Source organism: Dromaius novaehollandiae, chromosome 23 (genome assembly GCF_036370855.1).
Source record: "Dromaius novaehollandiae isolate bDroNov1 chromosome 23, bDroNov1.hap1, whole genome shotgun sequence".
Lineage (NCBI taxonomy): Eukaryota > Metazoa > Chordata > Aves > Casuariiformes > Dromaiidae > Dromaius > Dromaius novaehollandiae.
The window spans coordinates 9,414,816-9,440,173 of NC_088120.1; the positions used below are offsets into that span (position 1 = coordinate 9,414,816).

Below are 25,358 nucleotides of genomic sequence, written 5' to 3' on the forward strand. Positions count from 1 at the left end.
GCCCAGGCAGTAGCTGGAGGGAGGCGATTGTCCCTCTCTGCTCAGCACTCCTTAGAAAGCACCCAGAATACTGTGTCTAGTTTGGGCCCCCTTGATAATGCAGGGCAAGTTCAGCAGAGGGCCACCAGGATGGTCAGGGGGTTGGAGCACTTAATCTATGAGGAGAGGTTGCCCAGAGTGTTTGTGCTATCTCCACCGCCGGAGTTTTTTCAAGAGTGGACAGGATAAAGCCCTGATAGTCTAATTTTATTTGACAGATGACCCTGCTTTGAGCAGGAGGTCGGACTAGATGACCTCATGAGGTCCCTTTCAACCTGAATTATCTTATGATCCTAGAAAGGTCTGTATAGCCCTTTATGCCCTCTCCAGCAATGAACAATACTGAATGTCTAGGAAAGAGTGCAAAGAACAGGCAGACCCCAACCACTGGCAAGGATCATTCTAATCACTTCCTGAGCTGAGCTTACAGCACTGTGTTGAACAGGCCAACCCTCCGTGAATTTTTAACAGTTCAGCCTCCACAGTTCTTGCTGCATCACAACAGCAAAACCAAACAGGTACCATGAAGTGCATCAGCAGCAAGATGAGGGTCACACCATGATCCCACATCTCCTTTGCTATAGCCATTCTCCATTTAGGCTCACTCCCTCTCTGCAGAACAGGGAACTGTATGCATGGGCCTTAACACTTATTGCCCCCTCACAGATCCGGGTCCACCCCGCACAGCTTCCACTTCCACAAGGCAATGGCTCTGTAACCATTTCCCCATCACCCAGAGGAACAGAGATCAAGGCTGGACTGCTCTTACTTTTGTATTCCAGGTGAAAGCCTGCAGCAGAGACGCTGATATCCGAATAGAAATGCAGATAGAGCTGGTTTGAAGTGCTGTTCAGCAACGCAGGCACTGTAGTTCCTGGGAAAACAAGAGGTGCACAAAGATACTGAAGAGGATTCTTTTTTCCTCCTCTGTCTTCAGAGACTTGCTGCAGAAGAGGCTGAGAGCAGAACGTCCTTTAACTTAACAAGCTCTGTTGGTTTTGATCACATTCTAATGAGGCCAATAGAGAAACATCCAAGGCCTCTCTGCAATGGCCTTTTCGAAGTCTGATGATGAATTTCATCATGTGAAGTCTTAACACTTACAGACCCAGTCAGGCTGAAGCACTGGGAAGGGAAACTGGTGATGAGAAATAGCGTGGGTAGAGCTTGAGTCCCTCGAGAGGTCAGGCTTCGTTCTGCCTTGTTCCCTGGAAGCTCTTGCAGCAGCAGGTTGAGGCAGGTCTATCTGAAATGCAGCTCTGGAAGCAGAGTCTGCCAGTCTTTACACATGACCTTTCTGCTTACCAATACCTCCAAGCACTTTGAACACACCTGCTCATTAAATAACCAAGAATCAGGGCCATCTGGTTGCAAGTAGCTGTGCTATTTGGAAGCTTTACAATGCTCTTGGGCTGCTTGCTACTCCCTGCTCTGCTAGATGCTACAGACCCCACAGCTGAGCAGGAGAAAAGATCACAGCCTTTCATCCGCTTTGGTGAAAACCAGCCAGGCTAGGTCCATCCGCCAGTGCCCTCGTCTGAGCTAACCCTAACCCAGCAGAGCTGCGGGAACTGTGACTTGCAGGCTGTGGGAGTGTTCCGGTGCCAGAGCAGCTCAGGGAGAATGCCAGAGCACTGCACCACTAGGGAGATGGAGAAAGTGAAAGAGAAAAGGCTCATCTGTGCTACAACATTTTCCATCTATTTACTAGTAAAGGTGAAAATACTAAAGAGGAGCTTAGAGCAAGTTTGAGTGACAGAGGTAAAACTTTCTGAGAGCTACATGCACTAGCATTTACCTCACTGCTGCTGCAAGAGCTTAAAGATGATGACAATTTCCACTGGAAGCATTAGGAAGACTAAAAGACCTCCCCAAGGTCATCAAATCACAGGGCAAGTCTCATCCAAGAAAGGAGGCAAATAGCCACTCTAGTCTCTGGTACCACATTCCTTTCTTGCCTTTAAGCAGCTAGTTTTGTAACTGCAGTATCCTGTCCAAAAAAACCCCAAACCTAAGCAGCTGGTTCTGTGCTTAAGGCTCTCTACTCACATTTTCTGCGGGCAGACTGCAGTCAAATTCCCAATTCAGCAAAACACATGATTCCCTTTAAGCACATACTTAAATATATTCCTAGCTTGTGAAGCACTTAAGCACGTGCTTAGCCTTATGTATGTGCTGAAGTGCAGTTGATGTTAACAGGGATCCAGCATGCACGGATGGGCTCCGGGGAACGGGAGACTGAACACCTACCAGAGAAACTTCCCAGCATGGTGGCGGTGTTATCTCCTCCATCAAACACCTCCAGGGAATCCCAGTTCTGCTCAGTAACGAAGCTGATCACCTGAATCTGAAGTGATAACAGAAGAGGAGGAAAAAAAGAAAAAGGTAATGGTGCAGCTCCCGAAATCATGCTAGTAAACCAAAATAATACCAATAACAGGGCCATTAATAAAGACAGTAACTTCTTCTCTGGCTTTAACACACTCAGGACTGCTACTATATCAGTGCTGATGCACTGGCAAAAATTGGAGACCTATTGGCTCTGACTATCAGTGTTCGGGTTTTACAGCTATTTTTAAGCGAACTCCATACTTCAAACTTCTGTATGTGGAGTCATGGCTTCTGCTACCACACACAGGCAGAGATCTTGTAATTGCATAGTTAATTTACAGCAACAGAGAATCTGGTCTTTTTTTCCTGTTTTGGGAAATCCCTGAAGACTTGCAATAATTTCATATGCCCAACCTGAGATAAAGTATAAAACAAAGAAAGCCCCACTAAACCACAAGATTTCTAAAAATAATGTTCTAGATTTCTGAACCAATGAAGCTCTTTATAACTGCCTTGCTTCTCAGCTTCTAATCAAATCACTCAAGCTGCATTTTCACATTTTCCCCCTTTCTCTGCCATGCCCTATAAGCTTTAGAGGCTTATGGAAGTCACTTGACTCCAGCAGTGGGAACTTACAGGCAATTCTGAAATGAGTACTATCATAAGATCCGATAAATCTGCATTCACACTGAGAAGCGGCTCTTATACTTGAGCAAAGATACCATATGTAACTGCAGAGTAGATTTGTTTCCTGTGATTACCATTAAAATGGATTCTGCCTTCACTTCTAAGTACTGGGAGTTCAAAGCATTCAATATCCCCTTAAGAAAAATAAGCTGCTCTGTAGATCAAGTTTGGTGAACAGCCTAAGGGAGCTGGACAGCAAACTTGAGAGAAAACTACAGTATTTGGAAAAAACCCTAGCTTTAATCTATAAGCCTTAGATAAAATTTTCAAACACTGGGTACTCAAATTAAATTTCTAAGCCAAGATCCTTAAAAAAAAAAAAAAAAAAAAAAAGGAGGGAGGGGGGAGGAGGCAAGTCAGGAGCCTAAATGACTTGTAGATGTTGGCCCTAAACAAAAGGCTTAATCTCCTGAGATGCTCCAGTAGCTGCTCCCTTCCCCAGTTGTTTGGCACCATTACAGGTGGGTTTGAGGAAAAAAGTTGCAACTGGTAATTCTGGTAGGTTGATTTCCATTCACTTCCAGCCTTCCTGCATCTGCTTACTGGAGTGCCTCAGTTCTTTGAGGTTTCTTTGGACAAAGATTTCCTACCAAGCCTAACGCTTCTGATCTGAAGTAGTCCTGTTGAATTCAACAGAATTACTCCCCCCTAAGCGCAGAGCTCAGCAGAACGCATTTGCTGGACTGAACACTTGAAGAGACTTCAACGCACTGCAAATCTTGATTGCATGCACCCACATACACACAGTCTTCCCTTCTCTCCGGAAATTCTTTGAAAAAAAACCCATCCTTTTTTTCCTGTTCTTATTCTGTGTTTACACATCCATTCCAAATATCTATCCTGCTTTTGCCCTGCCAAACATAAAATAAAACACACACACATAAAAAATAAATCACAAACCATTATTTCTGGCATTTTAACCTTTTTCCTCCTTGATTTATTCTGAATAATAAAGCAGGCTATGAAGTTCCTGCAAAGTTTTTTTTTCCAAAAAATAAGCAGAGTTCATCTAGCAGAAATTGTAACAACCCCTGCAGAGCCATTACTGACTGCACTGACCAAGTCGATACCTTTCAGCCTGCATAATTACACCCCTATTGTGATTTACATTATTGAAAGAGAACATGGCTCGAGAATGAGGATTTTGTTTGCTTTTACATTTTTTAAATTATTTATTCCCTCCCCCTCCAACTTAACGGAATAAACATTTTTAAGGTTCTAATTCTAGTCTGACATGTGGATTCACAAGGGATCTGCATCTATTTACTGCCATGTATATAAATTAATTCACTCAGGAAGGTTTGCTACAGCAATGAATAATTCATGGCAGAAGTGCTAGCTGGTACATTGATTACATAAAAATCCTGCTACTGACTTGCTGCTACTAAGAAAGCCTTAATTTCACCTCCTCCTCTGATTTACAGTTGTTTAACCTTTAATTGTTGTACAAAATGAGGGTAAACCGATGCTTAAATTAGTATCTAATAACTCGGAACATTTTGCACACAAAAGGGAGTGAGGGGGGAAACAGCAGGCGCCGGGTTAGGGGCAGGGCCCGGTCCTGCACCACCTCCCCTGCGCCCCACGCCGACGTCCCCGAGGCCCAGTGCAGCCCTGTTGCCCCGGGGAGCGCCCGGAACCGGGCACCGGACTTAAAGCTCAGCCCTGGCATACGCTTTTTTTGCTTGCTTGCATGCTCTGTTTGACCCCAAAATATCCATTTGCATTGCAAGAGGTCATATGTAGCAGGAGGGGAGGAAAAAAACTCAAAAAACCTATGAGCACTTCTTTGGCATTATGTTTTTGACTTTTCCATGTGAGAGATGCATTCGCACCAGCAAAGAGGTGAGAGACAAGCACTTACGAATAAAGACAGGCTTTTAACAGTCTGCTGTGTTACTTTCTTCTAACCTTAGCAAAACCAGCCACTCGGGCTGCGAGGCTTTGCATTCAGAGCACAACAGTGCACAATACAGACATCTACTTACTTCAGTTTAAAAATTAAGCGAATTATCACCTCCTGATCCCAGGAGTCCCGAGCAACTTGCAAATGCCTCAACTGTTTAAATGTTCTGTTGAGCTGAACAGAGCCTCCTGCCACGTGGGGGCTTGAGAACGGCTAAAATTTCAGACAAACAGGAAGCAATCAACAATGAGCTCCGAAGCTTTTGAAAACACTGTGTTAAATGGCCTGAAAAACACCGAGGAGGAGAGAGGAATTCGCAGGACGGGATGCCGCGGAAGCCCGGCAGAGGGCACAAAGCCCTACCGCAGGCCTCGCGCCGGGCTGCCCGGCGTCGCCGAAGCCACCAGCCACCTGCCAGGCCCCGGCCGATCTCGCCAGCTCTGCCACTGCAGACACGGGTTTGGGTTTCAAATCTGAACTATGCTGGTGTCACCAGGTAAGAACCCGCCCCCGGAGCGGCAGCGCCGTAACCCAACAGCGCAGACCACGCGTTTCAGTAAAACTGTCGCGAGAAACGCGGCTGCTGCACGCCAAGAGCTGCAGAGAGGGAGCAACCCACCTACGAGTCTATCAGCCAAATGCACAATACAGAAATAAAAGCACTTAACGAACAAAACCCTTGCAGACAAAGTGGTGTAAAGAAGAAAGAAACCTGCTGATAACGAGACCCGTGGAATGAATGAGCCCATTAAAGAATCCATCTCCTCTGCGTCAATGGATGTCAGTGTAACGTGCAGTGAAATGCCTTTCTGCAAGTGATGCACACAGGTGTTGAATGGGAACTTTATTTAAGGTTTGGTCTCTGATGTTGGGCTAAATTCTCAACATCCTCTAGCCAGCAGGACTATTTCTGCAGAGGAACGATAAGGACCACAAAAATCTGAAGAGAGCGCTCATTTACCTGGAGACACTGAACAGCAAAGCCGTAATTGTATAATCGCACTGCTGCAACTATGCTGGCGTAACAAATCTACGCAGGCTCTCTGAGCCAGCAACTCTTCCCTGATACAGCTTATGTGGCTTTCAACATTGAATAATTAAGCAGTATAAAGACATATGCCCAAAATATCACAATAATTTTGTTACACCAGAATAGCCACATGGCTCCAGTTGGTTTTCCACAAAGAGTATCTCCAGGAAGTCAAAACCCATCGAAATATTACCCGTTTTTGGCAGCTGTAGGGTAAATGAGTATCTGATTCTAGAGAAGAATTACACATTCAACTCATCTCTTTCCTGTGAGGGGCCACAAATCCGTAAGACGTGGCTGCTGTAAGCGCGCTAGAGACTGCGTGTTCCTCCTCTCCGCATCGTGCTGCAGCGACAGCTGCCAGTACCGTACCTGTATGCCGGCTCCTTCGGGGACCGTTATCTTCCACACGCAGTTGAGACTATTCAGGTAAGGCTCGGGGAAGCCAGGGGAGAGGATGGTACCTTTGCGTTCAGTCAAATTTCCACCACAGGGCACTGAAATTAGCAAAGCACTGCCTTGAATATGGAAGGATTTGGCCTTATAACAAGTCATACGCTTTAAAACATCTGCCTGTGGACCGAGAAAGCAAACAGAACTGGCTCGTGATTTAAGGAAATAATTTTTACGAATAACACCTTTTTCAGTTACTCTTTCATGTAACTTCTATCACAAGTTCCTTGGGAACAGCTGTCCTCTAAAGGAAGTTAAAGCAGCTTCAGACAGACCTAATTTATCCCAGATGCTGTCCCAGATCCTAGAACCGAGTTTTGGATGAAAAGGTCACTTCCCTGACTTTTGGGGCTCACCGGCCTTGTTCACAGGCAGGCTTTTACATGCAAGAGGTAAGAAACAGTATTTTTAAACCATCCCAAAGAATCCCATTTGCTTTTCTAGGACAAACCGCTAACTTGTTTTGTGTTTTCTTCCCCCCAAACAAAATATACCTACCGACGCAGGTGGGGACCGAGACGTTCCACTGCGCCAGGGCTCCCGGCATGGTGAGGCACTCGATGCTGCGCGAGCCCTGCAGCGCGTAGCCCGCGCTGCACTCGAACCGCACCACGGCGCCCACCGAGAAGTCGCTGCCCAGCCGCCGGCCGTAGCGCGGCTCCGGCACCGAGCTGCACTGCGTGGCGCTGGTCCGAGGAACCGCTTGGATCGCAGACAGCGGAAAACAGCAGGAGAGCGTGCAGAGGCAAAGCAAAAAAAAGAAAAAAATATTTAGAGCAAACATTGGGAAGTATCGAATGCCCAGACCAGAAGCACTAATCAATAAAGGAGGGAAGCGCTGTCCTTATGCAAACAGGCCATAAGCTCTGCGAGGGCAGGCTCATCTTTTGGTTCTGCATTTGCACAGCACAAACCGTGCTAGGGCGCAGCGAAGCCTGCGGCCGGGACGAGCACAGGCAGGCTCTGCCTCCATGCAAGACTCCAGCACTGAACTGAAGTTGCTTCTCTCTTGTTAAAGAACCATAAAAACACCACAAGAATTTGATTAGTGATGTGGGCTACACCTAAACCCCGAAGAGCGGCTGAATCCAAACAATCCTAAATCTGTGATATCAAGCACCCCAAGCTCTTCTATACCAAACAAGAAGGGGGATAAAGACAGTGTTTGAAGTGATTTGCCTGGTAGACAGTTTCCACGAAATGCCTTTCTGTACAGGCATAAAAACCTGAGCTCCAGCACGTACTTAAAGATGGGCGCCAGATGACTTTCTTTGCATTGCATCAATCAGTGAAGCATCTTGACAGTGAGCTTATGATCGATTTTCTGTGAAACATGCTATAGCCAATGAAAATATTGTCCCCAAAGTAGAGAACCAAAACAGCATGTTCAGTGCTCTTCCAGGCATTCTGCAAAAGCCCGTTACTTGGCAGGTGCTTAGGAAAGGGAGGAGACGGGTTTCATGTGCACGAAAGGCTCTTTTCTGTGGCTTTGATTTATCTGGCAGCTCTACAGGGGTATTGAATGCTGCTGAGTCAACACTGTTTTAAGGTTAATTCAATTAGAGATCCTGGAGCTTTCTGAACCCACCACTTATTATCACTGGTTCCATCCCCATTAACCCAAACAGCACCTCGCCTTGCTGTGCCTACTGCTAAAACAGAGATTGCTCCTCCTGACCCACTCCCGTGCAGTGCTTTAAAATGCAAGTTCTCCGTGTTAACAGGTGCATCTCCTGGATAGGAGAGGCTTTGAGAGAGAGAAAACTCATCCTTCTTTGTGTAAAAAATGAGAGTAAATGCCATCAGATCCTGGCCAGGCAGGTCAAAAACAGCAGTGAGTCCTTTTTTCTTTTTACTACTGCTCTCCATGCAGTAATCGCTGAGGTGCGTGCAGCCCACGGCTGTAATTAACACGTGGGAGGGAGGAGGTAATCTTTATTAATTTCATCAAAACCTTTGATTCGGTGAAGTCTTTAACTGTTACTACCAGAACTACAGTTGTTTTGCAATAATTAGGCAAAAATTCAAGAGAATAGATCTCTGAGTACTATAAAACCCAAACCATGTCCCACTTTTCCCTGAGAAAGATACAGGTCACCTCCCCTTCCTGTCCCCACTTTCTAAATAACGTATACGTAAAAGCTTGGCTAAACCACAGATAACTATACGAACCATGTGGGTGAGAAAGCCCTTCTGTTTTCCCACTATTCTGTGTATCACTTTCTATTTTACCACTCTGAAATCTCCGAGTGGGATCTACCCAACGCAATGCAAGCTGTTACTGAAAGTATCAAGGGGCAAAAGTTTGACAGCAGGAGAGCAGAGCCTACGACACACAGCGAGGAAGGTTTGTACGAAGCTGCTAGACAAGCACTCAGCTGCTTACGCTGAGAAATGTGCTAAAATGCCACCAGGAAAAATGCTTGGGTATAAATTTCAAAAGCTCACAGCATACTTAGGACATGATTCCATGAGCTACTTCTGATACTAATTTGGGGATGTGTGAGGGTTGAGGCTGAGGGAGCATGGCAGGTCCGAACATCAAGTACCTAAAGGAACTAGAGAGACCTGCAAGTCCACAGCTACCAAAATAATCTCCTTTGATATTTCCTGTTTAGACACAAGGTGTGCAATGACCCACCTATGCCAAAAACAGCTGATGGTTTTCAGGACACTTCAGGACATCACTGTATTTTAAACCAGTTATCCCACAACCAATCTGAGGATATCTCCAGAACACAACTGCACTTACCTTGGTAGACAAAATGAAAACCTTTGGCTGTAGATTGACCCTTGGAACTAAATTTGATAAGGATCTGGTTGGTGGTAGCTAATGGTAACGATTCACCTGGATGAGGAGAGTGAAAAAAGAAGAGACAAATAACAGCATTAGCTAGAGAAATGGCCTCCTGAGGCCTTTCTAGGGCTTGCACAGAGTACTGGCTTGCACAGAGCAAGGTGTTAAATGGCAGACTGCACATTTTAGCTTAAAGCCCTGAGCAGTCTTAATTTCACCTTAGAAAAAAAGCATAAGAAATGATCCTGTAAGGACATCTCACTGGAAAGAGGTGCTGAGGGACTGGTGGCAACCTTATTTCTGGGAGTACGTGGCTCTGGGCAGCTCAGTGCTGTCACCAGTCTTTCTTTCAGATAAGAAAAGATGTAGTGAAAGAGCTGGCTTCAAATTTCCAAACAGAATAATAATAGAAAAGTCTATAGCCACAACTTTCAAAGGTGACTAACAGCAAGATAGGTGACTCAGGTAATTCGGAGGGAAGTGGGTGCAAAGGTTACGTTGAGCACCCAAGAGAACCCTTGGACCTTTAAAGTCTCCCTCTTTCCAAAAGCAACAAGGACACGTCCCTACCTGTATGCGAGCCCGAGAGCGAGCTGAGGAGCCGCGAGTGCTGGTTGGGGCCATCGTGAACTTCAATGACGTCGTTCAGCGCGGTCTGGAAGAAGGCGAACTGCCCGAAGACCACTGCGAAGGGAGGGAGTGCTGTCAGGGGGCAGCGGGACGGCCCGTGCCGCGGCCCCGCAGAGCCCGGCCGCGGGGCTCAGACAGTTCAGCCGCTTTTATTTCAGAGCTCGGAAAGGATGAAAAAGGCCTGACTGACAGCCCTGGAAGATGGAAGCCCTTTATTTATCCACAAACTAGGCATAACAGAGGCAGCAAGCAGCCTCCCCAGTGTTTCCTTGCCAGTATGCTTTAACACTGATTCATAGGCCAAAAGGGATTGTTTTATGAATCATCCTGTTTGCCCGCCTACATAACACAAGGTATGTAATTTCACCAACTGATAATTATTATTTATTATTTGTATTGAGCCTCTGTCATGAATGAGGCCCCTATTGGGTTAGGTATTGTACAAAACCTGAACAAAATAACAGTCCTTGTTCTGAAGAGCTTAATTTCTTCATCAAGTCTCTCTGGTCAAGGAGAACCATTGCCAGGGAGAGAGGACACTCAAGTTTTTATTAACAGTCAATCCTGAGCCTGTCTATGGAGATTGCTAACGAGGGAGCCATTCAGTGCTGTGGGTCTTACTGAATGCATTGTAAATGCACCTAGGAGCAGGCAGAGCTTATAAAAGGGAGAAAATAATAACAAGAAGATTGGAGCATTTATTGAGCTAGAACAAGGAGACTTTAGTTATTTATCTATATTTTTCAGAATACAACAGTTTTTTCCTCCAAACCTGCGCATAGGAGCTATTTTTTCCCAATGTCTCCCCTCCTAGCTTTGCATTTTCAAGTTCTAAGTGCCCAGTTACAGATTCACAAGCTGAGAGGTCCCTTGCTGTGAAATTCATCATCCACCAAGCTACGACATTTGTTTCCTGTGCATTCAGGTTTCCAACACAGCTTTGATGCTGGGAACAATGAAAAAGTGACTATGGCATACCCTGACGCCTGCTGTCCTCAGAATCAGGAAAAACTGAAGGAGATGGGAAACACACAACATTTGCTACTAATGGTTTTCCTGGTTGTTTTTACTGAAGCTATCGAAAGGTAGCGGGTGGAGAAGAGAAACTAATTTAGCTGTCATCCCAATGTGGGCAGAAGTCAGACTTGCAGATCAAGACTCACTGTCTAGCCCAGTAGATATTGTGTTTCTTTAGACAACTATGAGGATTAGCTACAGTAAAACAGGCTAAGAAGTGTAAAGGTACAATCAGAGCTGGTGCAGCGTTTCACCAGTTAGATCCAGGAACTCGGATCCAACCTGGCTCCGTGCAGGCAGAGGGGCACATCGAGTGAGAGGAGCTGGTAACTCAAGCCTGGTGCAAAACAGAACATCCTTATTTCACACACTGCTATCTTAGCAGAGGAAATCAGAAACAACTGAGAGCGCCATAGGGACTGACTAGAGTTAGATCAATATAACGCACTGAGAAGCAGCATCAAATAGCAGAATTTAGAGACCTTCACCCGCTACAGCTGTCAGTGCTCTTAAATGCTCTTAAGGATCTTTAAACTCCCTTTAAACGAGAAAATATGTTAACCAACATGAATATCCACCCAGAAGCTGTCTCAAGGGTTTCCAGAATGCCTATCATTCTTGCATCCAAACTCCGACCAAAATTAAGCAGCATCAGAGTCTACAACAAGAACGATGGTCTGCTTAAGTGTACATGGCTTTGATGCACATTTAGGCCTCAATTCAGCAGAGCACTCAAAGAAGCAATAGTTCCACGTCTACTCCTTCAAGCATGCTACTGAATCACAGATTTGGTGCTGTCGCAATCACAGCTACCAGCAGGAATCTCTTTCCTTTCTCAAAAGGAGGTTTGCTTTGATCTGTAATTGTACTGTATTCATTTTGCAACATAGCATGCACACGTCATGGTAAACATACAGGAAGAATAGCCTCTACAAAGAAATTTTACTCAGACAAGACGTAAGAAAGAATACAAGAGACTGCCCTTCTTCAGAAAGCATCTTAGAAAGCCCGGAAAAAAACATTTCAGTTTGGACAACTTTTTGTTAACTGACCGTGATCATGAGGATTATATAACACTAGGCAAGGGATAATTCACAGTGGTCAATCTTAACCATCAGACAAGATCAACAGCATCTTCCAATTACATCTTCAATTATTCAAAAAATAAGGTCTGCTGTTTAATTTTGAAATTTAACTTAAATGTAATTTAAAAATGAAAAAAAAATTATTCCTAAGTACTATAGCTGCATATCCAGAAAAATAAATGTGTATGTGCTTCTCTATGCAGACAGATTATTTAGCACCAGAGTTAGCACGTGTTTATGGTGAATACACTTTGTACTCTCAGAGGTCTTCTGAGTCTGCTGCTAGTATTAATCATCCTAAATTACTTTTTGCTGATTTTTCAACTCTGCACTACCGGACACAGTGGAGGAACTGGAAGGGGAATCACAAGACTGTGGTTTTTGCTAGGTTTGTGTTTTTTCCTCGTTTTTCATAGATTTCAAAATTCAGACAATTCCCATCATCCTTATTGACTGCAACAAAACATAAGCAGCACATAACAGTACCATTTATTGACAATATTTACCAGTCTCCCTTATCTCTGTTTATATATACTTAAACTATTGCTTTGTTAAAAAAATTAAAAAAAAAAGTTGGACAGACAGGAGGACCGCTTTGCAGGTGCCTGAGGATCTGTCCGACAAACATACCGTAGTCCTTCGGCACAACAATGAAGTACAAGCAGACTTGTCCGCTGGTGTAATTCTGGGGATAATTTGGAGAGAGAACTACGCCATCCGAGCCCGTGTACTGACCGCCGCAGGGTGCTGGAAGAGAAAGCCAAGAGGGGAGCGCTGCGTGAGCCGCTACCGACGCCTGCCTCGAACCATTAGCCTCTTCTCTCACTGCCTTGAAACCCAGCCCAGCCCACGCGCTCGCAGCTGAGCGGCTGTGTCAGCTGCTCCCATCTGTGATCGATTCTGTGCTTCAGGCATTGCTGCTCTCACTTCAAGTTCTTATGAAGAAAAACGAGGCTTATACTACCCCGAGTTCATGCCTGCTTCACAGCTAATTATAGAGACCGTGGCAAGGCGATGGGATGCCCCGTACGGTATTGCAGCCTGGCGCGCGACGTGCGCTGCCCTCCGCCCGAGCCCCCGGCGCAGGACGTGGCCGACGGGCTCCGACTCCTTCCGCCGTTTCTCAGCGGCACGAGCCGGGCTCCCGGCGGGAACGCTCTCCTCCCCGGCAGCGTGTTTCCAAGTCAGCAATGAGTCCGCAATTCTTCCAGTCATGCCACAGACTGACAGCTATCTCGTCTCACTTTTCATATTAAGAAGGTCTCACTGTAAACCCATTATTTAAAAATCCTTTTTCATTAAATGAGACCCCTCCCCCCCCCCCCCCCAATAGATCCTCTAAGAAAAAAAATACTATTTTCTCAATAAACTCTGACCCTGCTCAGGAAAGCAAATGCTTAAGGGCTTTGATTAATAGCGATCAGGTTGAGCAAATATTTAAGAAGCTCCCTGAATCTCGTCTGGTGCTAGGGACATGGGTTTCGTCATGTGAGATACAACAGATAATCCATTTAGTCCACTTTTCTGTCTCTCAAAAAAAGGTTGAAGAAACCCTCATATAAGTCAAGCTATGAAATAATATACAGAGAGCTGAACTCTTCCTGACATTAGGGTGTTAAAAAAAAAGGGGGGGGAATTATGAAACACTGAAAAGAAACATCTCTGCCCCCTCACAAGCCGCTCTGTACGACAGCAACACCCAGCTTTGCGTACAGACAGACTGCTGAAGGCTCTGGCGACAGGCAGAGCACTCGTTACGCCCCTTTTCCCCAGGGCCTCACCTGTGCAGGTAGGTCGAGGTTTGTTCCAGGTGGGCTTCCCATCGCCTCCCATCACGCACGTCAGGGTGGAGGCCCCCTCAATGTCGTACCCTCCGTCACAGTAGTAGGTGATCGTCGATCCCAGCTTCAGATCCGTCCCCACTCGCGTACCGTTCTTAATAGAGCCGGGATCGAAGCACGACTCCCTGGGATTCTCTGCAAAATAAAATTGCCAAGATCTTTACCGGTCTGATACAGTTAAAGTTGTGGATGATGGTACGTTTTGGGGCTTTTCTTATCTGGGATTCCACTTGAGCACATTAGAAAAACTAGTGCCATTTATAAGATTTAAATTTCCAGCATTTTCTCGGGCTGCTGAATCAGGGGAATTACACAGGCCAGACTCTGCTCCAGACCATTCTGATGCTCAGCTCCAGCACAAGCATACCGGAGGAAGGAAAGCTTCAGCTCATGCACTTATTTACTGGTACCTAAAATCCAATCAACCAGGCAAAGCTTTGATTTAACTACACTCTCTCTCTCTTGCACTGGGGACAGGCTGCAGAAATTTTGCAGACATGAGCACATAAACACAGACTGAACATGCAACGTATTTTACATGTGCTTCATCTGCTCGCGTTATCTCCTTGGCACCTATCGTTCCAGCACCTAAGAGCTTTCTGTTCTCACCATGAAAAATACATAGCGCCATGTGCTAGAGGGTTGACTCTCCAGATGTGCAGCATGGCTGCAATTATTGCAAAATAATTACAAGCAGTTAGACAAAATGAAGACATTTTTCTCTCTGTTCACTGTGCCCAGCAGAGTTAAAAACCCCATTTACATATGAAAATTCCAGTAAAGACTATGAGGCTGCCAAGATATGGATATTTCTTTCCTTCTCCTTCTGAAGGCTTTTTTCTTTCCCTTTTTTTTTCTTTTCCTCCCCTCCATGAAATAATTAGAGGCTTTGATTAATCCTGCTCTTTTGTCATTTGGAAATTGCTCATTAAAGATGAGGGCTTTTCTGAGAGCAGTGGGTCTGTGAACAATTATAATGTGTTTAAGCATTAAATCACAGGCTTTTAGTATGGGGGTGTGTGGAGAAGGAGAAAGAGTCAAGGTCCCAGATCTTGCTTTTGTTTCTTTGTTTGCAGTGAAAAATAGGATTAGCTCTATGGTTTCCTTTATACAACAGCTGTACCACTAGCTAGTGATTCAGGTAAAGAGAGTACAAAAAAAAAGCAAACTGTTTCCATGAGCAACAACTGCCCTGAACCACAGCAAATAAGGCTGCTGTTTTTTCCTGCAACACCAGTTCCCAGTTTTGGGGCCACAGACTGGTCAACTCTCAACACTTCTCACAGACCGGCATACACTTGCATCATAAAATTTTAGAGTCAAAATGACCATATGACTCCATGAACCAACTTCATGAGCTCCCTGTGGACTAGCTGTGGTCACCGAACCACCAGTAGTCAATGCCACTGCTCTCAGAGGAGACAGAGCCCAAGAGGGGAGGGCCTGGGTGAAGAACTGGAGCTCCTCTTTTACATTTGCAGCGCCTTGCTGCATGACTTTGGACAAGCCACTTCTCCTCTGAGTATCTTTGCTCCCCAAAAAGCAAATAGGATGTTCCAATTTACCTGCTCGTGGGAAGGCAGGAACACGTGCTTCTGTGTCTAGAAGCACAATTCTTGCAGCATTTTAAAAAGAGCTTTCACACTCAGAACATGATGATGATGATGATTTGGGCTCTAAGAAGAATTCAACAAACATTTTTATTCCATTATTTCCTGTGTGTGATCTGAGATATCATCTAGACGTAACAGAGAAATCCTGATTATCATGAGAAAGATAGAAGGACCAGAAAGCTTGTTTCAGGTGCAGCACTGGAAATCGAAGTCCTTCACTCTGCAGTCAGCTCAGATGAACATATTCTGTCCTCACTCATCCTCACACTTGTGACACATCAATTACCACTGGAAAATAAGCAGGCAGCCTTTACTATTACTGCCAGTCAATGCAATATTGCTGTACAGAGTGGTTGTCACAGCACACTCACAGAGGTGAACGTCACACTCCACACCTGGGGTTGAGTCAAGGATCAGACGCGAACTGCAGAGCTGCGGCACAAGATGTGGACACGGGCTCTGGTGAGAACCGGGTACCTCTGCGCACCCAGCAATCGCTTCTGGGCATCAGGCAGGCAGGGCACTGCGGATGAGCAGCGCAGCTGCATGGCTCAGAGGCCACTGCCGCGTACAAGCCATTTGCAAGAGTAAACGCACCGCTCACTTCCCCAAAATATTTCTTTTACTCTGAAAGCCTTTATTTCTCTGAATTACTAATATTCATTTTAGACACTTCCATACAAAAACATACCTAACAGCTTCTTCATGACCACTTTATGCCTCTCTTGTTATTTTGAGCAGTCTCACTGCCTTTCATGTAAAAAGTTGATGTGGCTTCAACCTGCCAATCAGCCTCCCACCCAGCTGTCAGATGTCTCAGCCATGTGCTTGATCTCAGCTTCTGCTCTTGCTTTGAAAAATCATGATGTTGAGTGCTCAAGTCACTCTGCCGAATGCTGAAAAGGGGGTGGCGATTGACTGCTGAGCGATGTCTCTGTGGCTTTTGTTGCGTTTTCCTCATCCTTGACTGTTTCTCTTTTCCCTGGAGGGTCCGTGCCTTCAGGGACACCGCTCACCTTAGCTGATAAGGCATCCTGACACACTAGTCCTACGCGTACCTCTAGGCAAACACTCTTCTACTGGCGAACTGCCACCATGATCCTTAGCAGTAGATTACAAAGGGAGGCAGGAGCTCAACTCTAAGGAAGTATTTGGTTGTGTGGTGACAGCTAAAGACTCATAAGGGGGATGTGGGAAAGCCACAGCTTCCCAAGGCTTTGATTTATTGGACTACAAAGTGAGTACAGCACTGCTTGTCCATTTAGAATTAAGGTTTTATTTCACTCGGATACTTCAGAATTAGCCTGATGTCCCAATTAGCATGTACCCAGGCTGCCAAATGTTCAGAAAAGAGTCAAGACAAAAATGCCATGAGAACTGGCTCATTAGTCCATAGAAAGAAGTGTCCTTTGCTTCTCCTCTCCCTTCCCAAGGAAAACTCAAATCCTGCATGAGCTCCTAGACCAGGAGGTCAGGTTTTCCTCTGTGTGTTCAAGAGCAGCTTCATCAGAGAGCGGTGGTCCTTCCTCTGCATCGTGAGCTCCACGTCTGCAGGCAAGGGCAAGCCTTTATTAAGCACTAAGCCTTAAAGCAATGCTTAGAGGAATTGCCTAAAGGGCAATTTTTCCACAGCGATCATCATCTATGGAAGAAGGCACAAATTACATGAGGATGTTCCAGCCCAGGTGCAGCTTTGGCAGCCCCGGAAGCTTTGCTGTTGCTGCAGCAGCCAGCCAGGAGCACAGCCTCCTTTGACTCATCCCAGCAAAACGGACTGCCTTTTCCAAGAAACAGATTTGTATTTTCAAATGCAAATTGTTTTAGGGTCAAGCTTCATCTCCCATTTCTGACTGTTTTAAGGGCAAAACACTGGACACTCTTAAGCAGCTTGTCCTGCCATAGATTATACAGAATAGTGTTTCTGTGGAGAATTTCCACCTTAAATAACCAGTAAGAAATGCTGAGTATATGTTTATATGCTCAAGATGGGCAAAATAATTCTAGTAAAATAATAACGGATTTGAAATAAGTTTTTTTTTCTTCCCTCTTCCTTTGGAAGGGTGAAAAGTAATCAGTTTTGCTTCATTTGCTTTCAATTTCACGCCTCTTCACTTCTGCCCTGCAACAGAAACAGGAAGTAGTAAAAATCCTCCCGCTTTGGAGCATCCAACCTGGAAACTCCCTCCCACTTCGTGCCCTACGAATGAACAGCCAAACCTGAATACGCGCCCTGGGTCACATTCAGCACCGAACCATCAGGACACATCGCTCATAGAGAGGGAGGGACTAACGGAGTTTGACCCGCTTGTGTGTCCATGACAACTACATCCCAATGCTCACAAAGGATAAGGTGGGGGGATTATCCGGAAAAAGCGCTGTGACAGGTCTGTCCTTCATATTACTAAGAAAGTGTGGTCAGTCTCTGTGTAAAAATATCAGGGTGTATGAATGTGTGAAACATATCTCAATAAAACATGCGGTTTGCAAAATGCTGCAGTGTAAACTGATTAGGGGAATACAGCTGATCTCTCCCAGAGAGAAATCTTAGCTTTCTGTAGCCGAGACATTCATTAAATATTCTTAAGCAACTGGAACAGGACATCAATCTTAGGTATGCTGCAAGCAATTTTTTCCCTGTATTTATGCTTTTGTTTCATAACGGTCTTTCCTATTTTGTAATCAAGAACTTACCATCCTCTTGATTGGTTAGGCTAACGCTCGTTAGGCTCAAGTGAATCCACCATGAACACAGCACACTGCTTTTACAGACATACCATTAACTAAGCTGCTGTTGCAAATAAGCACTCTGTTAGGGATTATTATAATAATTTCAACAGCTCGGCAATGGGATGCCTGAGGAGAGCACTTCTTCATTTCAGGAACTAGCTTGAAACCAAAACCTACTCAATATTGGTAGGTCATCCCAAAGAATAAATTCCTCTCCAGCTGAAATTCCAAACGAGTGCTTCTCAGTTTCACCTTCCCCTTTGAAACAATCCAAGCTTTTATGCAGACAGTACACCAAAACTCTGTAAACTTAAGTGTGTTTGGGGAGAATCCACTTATGATTTCTTTGCTAGCAAGCTTAGTTTGATTTTTCATTCTGCTGCATGGCTGATGGTGCATCACAGGTGCAAAGCCAAGATATGTGTTCAGCTATTAGAAATCTTGCCGGCGTAGTGTATGACTGCAGCCAAACTGGAAGATTGCCTAGCTGAAGATCTGCCCTAGAACACCTTTCCGTGGCATTGCTGCATTCCCACCTCACTCTCACTGCCACGCTCTGTGCAAAAACCGGCACAATAAAAGCCCAAAGCTTTCTGCTCGCTCTCTCTCGCTCTCACCGTTTTCTCCGTTCCTCCTAGCCCCAGAGGAGGACTTTCTCTTGAAGAGCCATTGCCCCCTGAAACAATTTCAAACGAAGAGCTGAGGCTGTTCGAAATTCACCTGACACGCTGTAGCTTCGGGCTAGCGATACATTCCCAGTCCCAGAGAAGATGCGGGAGTTCGAGGAGGGACTGACAGATGGCTGCTTTGTTTTCTTCCCCCGACCGTTACCAAAAGAGGACCCCAAAGCCCCTGGTAATTAACAGCACTCTGTATACGGCTGACACAGGTGATGTATGGCATTTCGGGAGCTGGGGGCGAAAGCCCACGGGGGCTGCAGCAGTGACCAGACGCAGGGAGGCTGGAGAGCAGACGGTGCCTTTGAACTGTGCTTAGGATTCCACGCTGGTGCCGAGCCGAGCTGGATATTTGATTTTCTAGCACACATGCTCCCTCCCCGCCTTCCTTTCTTCTTCTTCAATTCCCCACAGTTCTATTTTCCGCAGCTTCTCAGACTTGAATCCTGGGCTCCTTTTAAAGTGTGAGGAAATTAATGAGCAAACTTCGAGCCTCATTCTTTTCTCCCAGCAGTTTGGCTTTGTGGGAAGTATGTAGGCACGATTAACACCGTAGGAGTGTTTAGGAGAAAAATGCATCGCACAACAACCCTAATTTAATGAGATTTCATTCGTTAACTGCTTTTTGGCTGTCCAAAAAGAATGAGAAAAAGCAGCAAAACCCAAACCTGAATTTTCAGTAAAATTAATTCTAGGGGGAGCAGAAAACTTTTAATCTGTTGAATCTTAAGAAGCGTTAATTGTCTTTTTCTTACTATTTTCTAACTGTACTAGAGGTAAATCCGTCTGTTCAGCCTAACAAACAGGAGTTGCCATCTCAGGTCAGAACACTATCATGTCACCTTTGCCCAGGCGAATCCCAAAGCAGGAACCACAGACTGCAGCTGGAAATGGGAGAAGGGAATTGCCCGATCACACAGAGAGCTCGGCAGCAGCCCTGGGGAGCCGGCAGCAGCCCGGCAGCTCTCCAGCACAAGCTAATGCTGCTCCAGCAGCGCCGGCTTGGGCCGACAAGGCTCAGCAGCCTGTTTCACAGTGTATACCGTGGATGCAAAGCCATGTTTCACAGCGGCACACAACCAGATCATCTGAAGCCATCACCACTACTTTCCTGTACTACAAACTACTCCATATAGGCCAAAGTGGGTTAGAAGGATCATTTCTTTCTAGCTTTGTTTTTTACATTCCTTAATCTTTCTCTGCATAATCCCAGCTCATCAGATCCAGGTTTTCAGAGCACACTCTTTACTGCAGTTCGTAATAATTCCGCTCTTCTATCTGTACGACACACAAACAAGCAACACACTGCCAAAGCACTCGGGCTTTTTTCCCCCATCTCCCGGAACTACTGTGCAAGGTTTGTCACTTCCCACCTTGCTCTATCGACAGAGAGCTAAAGCACCCAGGGAAAACTCCAATCACTTCCCCTGTCTCTCCCTGTTAGAGACGAGGCCACCAAAAAGTTTTATTTCCTCTTCAAGCAAGAAAGAAGAAAAGCCAATATAATAACACAGGATACCTGTGAACTGACTTTTCTGCTTGTTTCACTGAAACCATTCCTTCAGTGATTTTTTTTTTTTTTTTTTTGGTAAAGTAGAGGGTCTAGAAGTCAGTGCATTTTGCTCCACTTAAGGTTCAGCAGAGCTCCACTGACCGGAGAGCCAAGATTCCACCTCCATGGTCCTTGCCTCTAAAGATAGCCGCCAATAATTTGGTACCCTTTTGCATGACAGTGTCAACAGTTTAGACTGAGATCCCATATTGGATCAAATGGATCCTTTTCTTGGACAAAGCTGTCCTTGCTGCTAAGAATAAATCTTAATCCAAGGCAACATGGAACATTCCTAATATCCAGTTAACAGTTCAACACTCTCTACTCCTCTGAAAGCCCAAATCTGAAACCATGTGACATGTTCTGCTCGCTAAGGAGAAGACAGAACTATTTAAATTCAGTGAGCAGCAAGGAAGATTATACAGAATAGAACCTGTGCATAAATATATATTTCCTGGTACTGCTCCTCCCATTTGTTTTAAAGAAATGCCAAGATTTTCTTCTCTGTTAATAAAAGCTCCACATGGAAGTAACCAAGCTTGATCCTCAGCCACGTGACAGTCCTTTTACGCTGCTCTTATCTACCTTTATGCATTGTGGCCCTTGAGCCAGCCTACAGGATCACCTCTACCTCCCAGCTTTCCGTACCATGCCTATTAACCAGCTTTGGTGGTAGCCACAAAGACAGCAGGATTCCCAGCTGAAGGGAGGTTTCCCATAGTTTCTAGAGCTTCTCCCAAATGGGTCAGTTAGGTGGTTTAACCTGAAGGTAAGTGCAGGTAAAATCCAAACTACTTGGCTAAGTCAGATGGGCCAGGTGCTCCCCCCAGACGCCTTTTACCTGTGTAGTCGATTACAAATCCAGTGTTGCTCACGGAGGCATCGCTTCGGAAAGCGAGGAAGAGGCTGTTACTGCTGCTCTCTATCCTCTCGGGCAGCTGGGAACCATAAAAGCTTCCAATGAGGGGGCTGAGTGAATCAGGTCCATCATAGATGTGAAGGAAATCATACCCAGGCTCCAAATTAAAGCTGAAAAAACAGAGGAGGAATGCTTGAAGTATAATTGAAGTGAATTAAGTATACTACAGTAGCCCCTGGAGAACAGCAGACTGTGGCCTCAAGGGGCTGCACAACCACATAGCCAAGAGACTGCTTCTGCCCCCAGGCAGCTTCTAAGCTAAGTAGGATGAAGGGAGAAGAATGGGATGTTTCTTCTGTATGTAAGGGATTGAGGACCGGTGTTACTGTCAAGGGCACATAAGAAGTCAATCACTCAGGGTGCTGTCGGGGTTTCCTAAGCTGCATGAGTTAAACAGTTATGCTCTTTAAAAGCCACATGTATATCAAAGAGACACTGCAGTTGAAATATGTGCATCTTTTCCCAAATTAAGGGCCATCTGAGAACAGGTTACTCCCCACCACGGGACGCTCCTACCAGATTCAGCTCCTTCAGAGAGGAGACCCACAGGCCAGCCCAGCTCCCCCGGGCTGTGCTCCCCCGTCCTTCCCCACGGCAGCGGCGCCGGGCAGCTCGGGCGCACGTACGTATTGAACACCAGCGCAATGACGTAGTCCGGCGAGACGGTCAGCTTCCAGTCGCACTCCTTCCCCGGCGGGTAGGGCTCTGGGTACTGAGGGGACAGGATGACTCCAGACGGTCCTGTCAAGATGCCTCCGCAGGGAGCTGAGGAAGAAATCAAGCACAGGGATGAGGCTTGGTCTCAGAAAAACTTAAAAAACAGTAGATGAGATACAGGGAGGGAGAAAGAGCAAGCTACGTGGATAGATAAGGGGACGGAGAGATAGTTGACTGTGTTGTCAGATGGGTATTAAGATACGTATTGCAAAGCAGGCAGTGGCCCTAATGGAGATCAGGACTCTGTTATACCAGGCAGGATACACACACACACAGAGAAACAGAGCTGTGGATGCTATTACAGTCTTCATGAGATAAGATAATATTGAGTAACTGGGGGGAGAGGGAGATGCTTTATGCCTTCCTGTTGCATGTATTTAGGCAAGTCCCTGCCAAAATCCAGATTGTTGCTAAATAAGTGAAAATATGTTGTCTGGGACTAATGATTTGTTCGTGTTTACTACAGTCACCAACACATTAAACGCCAAGCTGATTGAAAAATCAATTATTACTTTTTTTAAAGGCTCAAAGTGACTGCATACATTTCCACTGGCAAATGTTCATGATTGATTTATTAGTCAGCCTTTCCACAGTCTCTTCATGAGAGCTGATGCTCTAAGACTCCCCTTGTTGCTCAGATCCACCCTCCCTGCCAGATTTCGGATGGGGCTAGGGAGGGGGTAGCATAATCTTTTCTAAGCTCATGTGTTTGAGCTTAAAACCCAGCCTATAGTAATGCAAACACTAAGTGGGAAATGAAGTTGCATGGGACAGAAATAAGAAGACAAATCTTGCAAGGATCTTCCACAAAGGAGCGAATGAGAGAGAGAGAGAGAGAGAGAGAGAGAGAGAGAGAGAGAGAGAGAGAGAGAGTGTCTGTGTGTGTGTACACATTTGTGTGTGTACACATGCACACATGAGAGAGAGCTTAAGACTACTTCTAAAAAACCCAGAAGTTACATTTGCAAAATGTGTCTTGTGGGCATTTATAAAGTGTTCCTTTCAAACACCCAAGAATCTCCAAACATCAGTTAATTTAGTTGGGCTGTACGGTAAAGTTTGCATCAGAAATTTAAACTAGAGACCCTTCTCCAAGGCCTGAAAGCAACTTCTGTCCAGCCTGCTCACAGGCTACTGCAGACAACAAGAACCGTTATCCCAATTGAATAGGCAAGGAAATCACTGCACAGAACAGAGGAGAGTGTAGCTGAAGGTCATGCCCAAACACTTTGGAAGAACCACAAGCACATGTGCTGTGTACATCAACCTTCATATTAACCTTTAGGATGCATTACTTTTTCAGACTGTGAAGTCAAGGGAAAATTTAGAAGAAACTTTAAGTATACAGACTAATTTTTGAAAAGCCTAAGGGAGCTGACTGTTTAACGCCCTCTGATTTCTTTCAAAATGCCACCCATAGTCTCCAAAGGATTTAAACTAGAAACTGGTTCAAATCATTGCCGTTTGGAGTTGGGTCTGGATCCAGACTTCAATTGCCCCAAACCCCTGAGGGTTGTTTCAGCTGAGGTTTCAGTTCAGCCCACGTTATTTAGGGAATGCAAAAGTGACACAATAAAGATGGGAAAATGTATTTGAAATGCTAAATACAAATACAAAATCAAAACCTTAAATTAAACTCCATATTCCCATTTGGCTCTAACTAGACAGCCTGTTACATAGTCATTGTAAAACTGACTTTATCTATCCACTGATTACTCCCCCAAATCCTTTGTGTTTGAAGGGAGGGAAGGAGCAAGAAATTGCTTTCAGGTTTTTCATAGTCTATCACAGAGTCTATGCCTCCTAAAACAAGATTGCCAGGCCTTTGTTCACAAAGAATTCAACACTATCTCCAAGTCAAATAGCCTACAATAGAGATGACCCATGAGAATTCCCTTAGCTCAGATCACCTTGCACTGAGATTAAGGCATTGGCTTCATGTCTCTGAAAAGAACTAAGAGCCCAGTGCCTGGTGTGAAAGTGAACTCAACAGGGAAATGGCTAGATGGGCATGACATGCAACCATCTCACTTAGTTACAGCTCCAGAAGGACTAAAAGGATCGTCCCCATCAGGCTGAAAGGGTGTCACGCTAGATTATCATGACAGTCATTCAGAAATCAAGCCATCCTGCAGGGAGCATAAATCCTGTGCATGCTGTAGAAGCTTCCTAGCTGGCTTTCAGGAAGATTTCAGGAACAAAATTAACTAATTTTCTTTGCTTGGGATAACACTGCACAAACAGGAGTGAAGGTTACAGGATAGGTAATTTCTGGCTAGCATTTAATTGGCCAGCAAATTTAGTATTTATTGCTTTTATGTGCTTAGTATGACTGTTTTCATGTGTTCTGGATATATTAAAAAGATCCTTTTTATGAGCTGCTTTTATTACTTTATGAGCTCAAAGAAAATGTCAGCTAGCTCTTTCTTGCCACAGAATTTGCTACCTTCGTACGCAGAAATCATTCGCCTCGGTCCTCATTGTCTCAGGCACTCTGCAGACACAGAGCTAAACAGTGGCTGTAAGCTCTCTAGGAAGAAACCTGAGGAGTAATTCTGTGGGCAGTGGGACAGCTGTCCGAGACATTGTACGTCTCTTCCAACCGGGTGGGATTTGTCTCTTTTAGATACAGCAGTCTTGCAACGAAATCAGGGCAGGGAGCCTGGTGCAACGAGAGGACAGACGCACGTAACATACCTATGCAGGAGGGAGGGTCTGGTTGCCAGAAAAATCTGTTCTCAATCTGCACGCAAGTGATCTTGGCCTCCCCTTGCAGAGCGTATCCCGGATTACACTGGAAGACAATGGAGTCACCCGCCTCTTTGCTGTCACCACTCCGGCTCCCGTTCTGGGGAATCCCTGGGTCATTGCAGGAAGTGGCAGTAGAAACTGAAGAGTATTTAAAATACGTTTAATATTTTGCAAAAATGCAAATTCTGCGGGCTTGCAGAATTTCCTCCTGAAATCATTTGCTTCCATTGCATCCATTTGCTTTACAGAAAAATGAGATTTTTTCCCTTTTTTCAGCCATTTTAAACATACTAAATTTCATACTAAAACTTCAAAACTCCCTCCCTCACTCCCACTGTTATCTGAAACACATTTCCTAATTCTCTGCCTGTGCAGCTGCAAAATATTTTGCAGGTGATTAAAAAGACCATTATGAATATTCCCCCCTCCCTGCCATTGCCCTTCCAGCACAGATCTCCACTTGTTACAAACATTGATTTTCAGGCTCTATCAGATACAACTTCAGCTCCATCATGTCCTAATTTCAGCCTGAATCAAGCCATTGTTACTCTCTTATCTTATAACCTTTAATACTGTAGTTTACTTA

General features: G+C 45.2%; 1 protein-coding gene across 4 annotated transcripts in view; it reads right to left on the minus strand.

Moving 5' to 3' along the window:
* Positions 1 to 25,358, minus strand: part of CSMD2 (CUB and Sushi multiple domains 2) — a 326,291-nt gene that overhangs the window by 67,666 nt on the left and 233,267 nt on the right. For all 4 annotated transcript variants that reach the window (XM_064525206.1, XM_026104637.2, XM_064525207.1 and 1 more), the window contains 11 exons: positions 24,719 to 24,910; positions 21,931 to 22,069; positions 21,227 to 21,414; positions 13,757 to 13,951; positions 12,606 to 12,722; positions 9,814 to 9,927; positions 9,199 to 9,294; positions 6,945 to 7,148; positions 6,366 to 6,490; positions 2,290 to 2,386; positions 809 to 913 (listed from right to left, as the gene is read on the minus strand). In XM_064525206.1, the coding sequence (XP_064381276.1) occupies positions 809 to 913; positions 2,290 to 2,386; positions 6,366 to 6,490; positions 6,945 to 7,148; positions 9,199 to 9,294; positions 9,814 to 9,927; positions 12,606 to 12,722; positions 13,757 to 13,951; positions 21,227 to 21,414; positions 21,931 to 22,069; positions 24,719 to 24,910 (1,572 nt within the window). The remainder of the gene's footprint in view (positions 1 to 808; positions 914 to 2,289; positions 2,387 to 6,365; positions 6,491 to 6,944; positions 7,149 to 9,198; positions 9,295 to 9,813; positions 9,928 to 12,605; positions 12,723 to 13,756; positions 13,952 to 21,226; positions 21,415 to 21,930; positions 22,070 to 24,718; positions 24,911 to 25,358) is intronic.